General features: G+C 37.3%; 1 protein-coding gene across 1 annotated transcript in view; it reads right to left on the bottom strand.

Annotated features, from left to right (window-relative positions):
* LOC104617463 (brain-specific angiogenesis inhibitor 3-like) overlaps positions 1–5,451 on the bottom strand; it is a gene marked incomplete at its 5' end in the record, with an annotated part of 33,920 nt that extends 28,469 nt beyond the window's left edge. The window contains 2 exons of the mRNA XM_010282792.1: positions 4,851–5,022; positions 5,353–5,451. Coding sequence (XP_010281094.1) covers positions 4,851–5,022; positions 5,353–5,451 — 271 coding nt within the window. The remainder of the gene's footprint in view (positions 1–4,850; positions 5,023–5,352) is intronic.
* Between the last annotated feature and the right edge of the window lie 881 nt (positions 5,452–6,332).

Genomic DNA, 6,332 nt, shown 5'->3' with positions numbered 1-6,332 from the left:
CCCTACCTTCTATATTAAAGCGGTGAATCTTCATGTTGAGATCCTCCTAAATGTGCAGTTTTCTTACAAAGTTTCTGAAGTGCAAGCAGCATATGATTTGAACATGTTAAGAGAATGTCAAACGTAGCTGTATCCATCATACTGATGTATGTTGCAACTTCTAGGTGTCCTCACACAAATCAGAAACAAAAAGGTTGAACTTTCCAAATATCAGCTTTTTTTTTCTAAACTGCTTGTTTAAACTTCCTGTTTGAGTATGTAAAGACTGTGCTGTCTTTATGTTTTACTTTGAAACATATCTTGTTTGCCCCTGCCCCCTTTAACATCAAGTTACAAGATTTTTTTACTCAGGCAGAGCAGGAGAGAGAGATGTGATGAACGTGCGGATACCAGGGAAGAGGTTTCCTTAGCAACAGTAACCAACTCCACGCTTTTATAACTTACCCCCTCCCTACTCACACACTCTTTATTTTTCTCCTGCAGTACAGAAATGTGGGCTTTAGACGCCAACGATGCATTTAATCCAAATGCTCTCTAGTCAGCAGAGCACAGCAAAAGAAGAAAATACATGTGGGTTCCTCCCGTCACCAGCATTAACAGGAGTTACTCAGTGTGCTTCAAATTAGCTTTAGAACATCTCGTGTTCAAGCAGCTCAGGCAAACTGTTTTGCTCTGACAGAGAAGCTTCAGCACTAACCTCTCCTATAATTTTCTGTTCTGTGACACATACCTCACCATCTTCCAATGCCCTATTAGGTATTTAAACAGCAAGCAGAGGGAAAAAAATACTAAGTATTCTGGGCTAAGAAGGCAACATAAAGAAATAAGACCTAAGTCTCACTTTGCATTTTTCTTTCCAAATTTCCAAATGGTCTATAAGAGGTCTCATGCTTAAGAAGTATTATATTTATCTTAGAAGTTAGAAAATGGAAGTATAGAAAGATTCAATATCTTTGCAAAAGGCCCTGAATTGATGGAGGGCAGAAATAGACACAACACATCACTTAGTTCTCTTCTAGTTGTATGTCTCAGCGAACACCCCTGGCTTCCTAATGCAGCCCTTGTCACACAAGATCTTCAATATTGCATACTAGAGAAAATGTTTCTATCATTTGTGTTCATATCAACATAACTAAGAGGAAAAATGGGGGTTTTATATATATAATTGTAAAAGTCTGTGACTTTTTATAATGTAACAACAATAAAGGCATAGTAAAACAGGCCTGTCCTCTTCTTTATTTGAATTTTGTGGTGATATATTCCACCCCATATTTTTTTTCCTGACAGTCAGAATTATTGTTTTGCCTGTGCTGGCATGCTATAAATATTAGATCGATCCTACAGGCTATAACTGGGATAGCTTTGTAGCTGTCATCAAGAGTGACAGATATGTTGGCAGGGTTTCCCTGACAGGCACTGGCAGAGCAAAATGCGTTTGCAGACAACAGAAAGTAAGAGACTATTCTTTAAGCTGGGGAGGTACCCTGTGCAGTGCAAAGACTGCATTGCACACTGTGTAGGATGGCCACTGTCTTGGCTTGTGCTCACCTAAGGGTCCCTGAGGCTAGAAAGGCAGACTCTCTAGAGCCAGACTGAAACAGAACTTACTGGAGTTATGTCTCTTTCTGTCTAGGAACTTGTTGCAGTAAACAATTACATCTTTGCTGCTGCAAACTGGTCCATATAAGTGCAGACCATACATATTTTTGAAACACAAATTGTTTCAAGTGCATCAACTTTTACTACTTTGCTGTTCTTGAAGAACTTTCTACTCATTTTCTTTTCCCATGTGAAAAAAAATTACCTTAATTAGTTCCTCAGGTGTTTTACTCAGTTTACAAATCAAATCTGGAGGACTAAAGAAGATTTAATTTGTTCTGTCAAATAGAGTTCAAACAGCAATATGCCTAGGCTTCTTTGTCTTCCACCACCAGCACTATCATCATCTTGACTGGAGGTAACCTACTGATTAGTGAATGTTATCTCTGTACTTCTGCCTACGTTGTCATGGCTGTATAAATAACTCCTTCTCTTTTTTGACAAGGGACAACCTTATCAAACCTAGGTGCTTTTTGGGCCTCACTAGGGAATTTTCTCATGAAGTAATTTTTTAAAATAACATGTAGATAGATTGATTAGCTGTTTTATTAAATGTCTTATAGAATTTCAGTGTTAGGACAAGGAGGTGTAACTGCTGAGACTGGTTTGTAGGAACAACACCTTTAAGTAGTTAAATGAAGTAATGATCCTTTGCAGTCAGATATGTATATGTGATTTGCTAAAAAAGCAGCAAAAAAAAAAAATCATAACTAGCTGATTGCCTACACACAAACAGTTAAGATTCTAAATTCCTGTATAAACACCTTTATAAGCGTATTTTTTTGCATATTGCTTGCACTAGAACCTGTGAGTCAAAAGTAGTTCAAGTCAAGGTACCCTACAAGTTTAAAAACTGAGTTTACTTATAGAAAAGACTAATTCCACCTCTATCACCACAGTCCTACCTGTGAGCAGGGTCAGACAAGAACGTTTCCATGAGATGTTCAGGATTACCAAAGCATTCCCTGGGAATGAAGCATTTGCAGCAAATAGCTGTCATTAGAGTAGGGAACCTCCCTCCAATTCAAGGCCTGGGGCATTATGAGAAGATGCCTGTTCAATTCAACTTAAGCAGTCAAAATGTTTTTTTTTTCCAAATAAACTCCTGCATCAGTGCACTGAGGCAAGCTTTAATGTCTGAATTTTTTTGATTTATACAGTGCTACGTTACGTTACCTTTAGAATTTCTCATGGATTTTGGTCTGGTTTTTGATGAAATCAATGACTGATAACAGGTGTATGTTGCAACCTCTCTGCATCCTCACAAGGGACATGAGGAAATGGAATTAGGACAGAACAAAGCTGCATCAGGAGAAGTTCAGACTGGACATTAGGATAAGATTTTTAATTGAGATGGTGATCAATCACTGGAACAGGCTCCTGAGGGAAGTAGTCATGGCATCAAACCTGTCAGAGTTCAAGGAACATCTGGACGATGCCCTTAGTCATATAGTTTAGTTTTAGGTAGTCCTGCAAGGAGCAGGGTGTTGGACATAATGATGTTTATAGGTCCTTTCTAACTTGAGATATTCTGTGAAAAATAATACTGTTTATATTGCTTTGTTTTTGAAGGTTTCGTCTGCAACCTTGAGCTAAAGATATATATTTTAAAATAAAAATTGTTCCTCAGGACAGTAAGTGGGAGGTGGTATGCACTTTCCAGGCTAGTTAATATATCCCAATGGAAATACAAATTTCATAGACAGGAAAAGCAGTATGAAACTGCCATTTTTTTTCTACTGAAAATAGCTGCAGTGTCTTACCATTTTACTAAAAGAATATGTGAAATGATGGCTTTCAGGTCTACAGATGACAGTACTCTCACAGATGTAAATCTTATGGGGAAAGAAAATGCTGTAGAAAATAGGGGAATGGCAAGATGGTTCTACAAAAAATCATTTTGTCTGGAGTGTTATATCTTATTCTGCACATATTTTTACCCTGAACAAAAAAAAAAGGAAAAAAAAAAAGGAAAAAAGAAAAGAAAAAGGTATTAAAGGAGGTCAGCTAATGGAAAGTACTAATTTCTTCAAGATATTAGTTTTTTTCCTTAAAAATTTAAAACTTAATTCTTTAATAAGATAATCACATATGCATACTGTGTAGGATAGTGATAGAATGTTTGTGTAAAATGGTACAGTACTGAATGATTGAAATAAGTTATGTCATTCATAATTCTTTTTCATGAATATAGTGAGTTTCAATGTTTAGAGAGTGTGACTGGTGGGAAAGGAAACCACTGTGTGAGATTCCTCACTCAGCATTGACAATAAACCTTTCTTGAAACTTCTTCCTGGTTTTTTGGTCCTGAAGTGCTTTTGAATAACTCTTGCCAATTACGAGGAACCATGCTAGACAGTGTAATTTGGTTTATCGGTGTGGTAAATATCCTGAAGCTGATCAAGGCTAATGCATAGGTACGCCGGTGGAGCAGGGTACTGCTCTCCAGTCTGGGTCCACCTGCTCGTTTTTGATAGGTGGTTCCACTACCACAGATCTGCCAGCAAAAGTGTTGTGTTACTACTCTCAAACCTATCTCTATAAAAAGATAGGATTAGTTAGCAGGTTAGATAGGTTAGAGGAACTGTCACCAGAGCCAGGTTAAAGACCACTTGTGTTGTAGCTTTGACATCAGATTTCAGTGGTGATGAATTCTGCTGTGGGTGGCACCGAGCTGCGAAGGGCAGGCCGGGATACTAGCTTTCCCTTGTCGTTCTCAAAGCATTCATCTGTCTTCATCCTCATTGTCCCTGTAACTTCTGTAAGGTATGTTACCTTAAGTATGTACCCGAGTTTGTAGAACTGAAAGGGTAGATCTTCACCAACATAACACCTCATCTCCTTGTGTCCTCTTTCAGGGGCAGTAGAAACAGAACTCATTTTGTGTCTGAATCAGTTTTAGGGACTGCAAAAATCTATAGATTTTGGTCTTCAGGAAAAGGGCATTCATATTAGCATTTCCCTATACTCACAATTTTGGGAAAGCCTAACACTTAAAAATAAACTGAACTTTGCTTAAAAGCCATCTTTAATTTAGTGGGTAGAGTTTTATTCTGAAGCTGATGTTCTGCACCTGGAATTAACTGATCTTACCCCTCTGTCTTTCACCTGTTCCTCTACATCTCACCATAAAATACTATTCTCTTTCTACGAAATATATTTCTGCAGAGCAAGCTGTATATAACATTAAAGAGCAGTTGAGAGATGAACAGGAGCACAGCCCTTTAGAAAACTGGGAAGCCATTTCTCACCTCCCTTCGGAGAATACAATGGACCATGACAATAACAAAGCCTTGTAATGAATCAAATACTGCAAAAAGTATCTGAAATAATATTGATCTTTTGTCTGTCATGGCCAGAACTGCAGACATCCAAGTCAGGGCCAGAAGTGGCAACACCACACAGGAACTCCAAAGGGATGCCCTATTGAAAAAAAGAGAAAAGCAGCATTGTAATATTGTAAAAAATTATTAAAAGTTCACTATGAAAATAAAACATATTTAAGAATGACACTTTATCAAGTTAACTTGAAAAACACAAAGAAGTATGTAACAGTGTCGGTATTTTATGTTCTAAAGAATATCCTGTATTCAGTTAATAAACACAGTTGCAATTTTTTTTTTTGTTAAAAAGTATTTAAATGTGCTCAGCACTCTATACAGTGTTAGCAAACACAGTTGTCATCATCAAACTATTGTCTCACATGCACTGTATAAGATTTGTAACAAGAAGATGTAAATGATCAGGACTAACATGGCATTACTGGCGGTGGTGGCTGACAAAGCTGTTGTTGAAACTACTCCACACTTGGCACATTTGAGCGTCAAACCGCTATGAGGCTCACTCATCTGACTGCAAACAAACAGAACACCCACAAAAAGAACAAAATATTGAATTGTCACCAAAAAACGTTGCTACTGAAATTTAGCTTTTAAATATGACGTCATGCAGAAAAAGTAAGTAGACTTATTCAGAATGAATGCTCTATGTCGTTGCAAAACTGTACTTTGCACTTTACATTATTGTTAGCTTTAAATGTTAATGCTATGGGGCTTCATTTCATGCAGACTCTAGCTCTTCCATTTAACTTTAAAAAAGCCCCAAATGTCCAGTGATCAGATTACACTGAAGTAAACATAAGCACGTGCTAGGATAGACACACAAAGTGAAATCCCTCTATTCAGACCTATTAAAAGACAGTTGTATCCAAACTTGCTTGAGAAACAGTATAGGCCAAATACAGGAAGTATAGGAAAAATATGAAATACGTACAATTACAGACCATTAACAGGGAAAAAAACCCCTGCTAAATCAGTATGGGCGTACTGTATAGTCAGATTTGTACTAGAGATCTGAATGGCCCACTAGCATCTGGAGAGATTTTATTTATGCCCTATGAAGGTCTGAATACAGGGCTTGAAATGTATGGAATCTGATGAAATAAATATCAGTTGGTACTAAAAAAAGGGTGACCTGTTTTGCATTTTAATAAAACACAGTACACAAGCATTAAGCTGAAAGCATTTTGTAAGGACAATTGTACCTTGGCACCTGTCAGAAGAGTTAAAGGGCAAAACCTGGAATTTAAATTTTCTTTTCTATACAGCATGCATTCAACTTCCTGAGTTAACTAAATAAAGACTTTTAATATTCCTTCTCTTTCTGCTATCAGAACCAGGAATAACCATATCTGACTGCATTGTGACAGGAAGGGTGATTTACGTATTCCCAGC

This window comes from Phaethon lepturus, unplaced genomic scaffold (genome assembly GCF_000687285.1).
Source record: "Phaethon lepturus isolate BGI_N335 unplaced genomic scaffold, ASM68728v1 scaffold7112, whole genome shotgun sequence".
In the NCBI taxonomy this organism is placed as follows: Eukaryota; Metazoa; Chordata; class Aves; order Phaethontiformes; family Phaethontidae; genus Phaethon; species Phaethon lepturus.
This window is presented reverse-complemented; position numbering and strand designations above follow the sequence as displayed.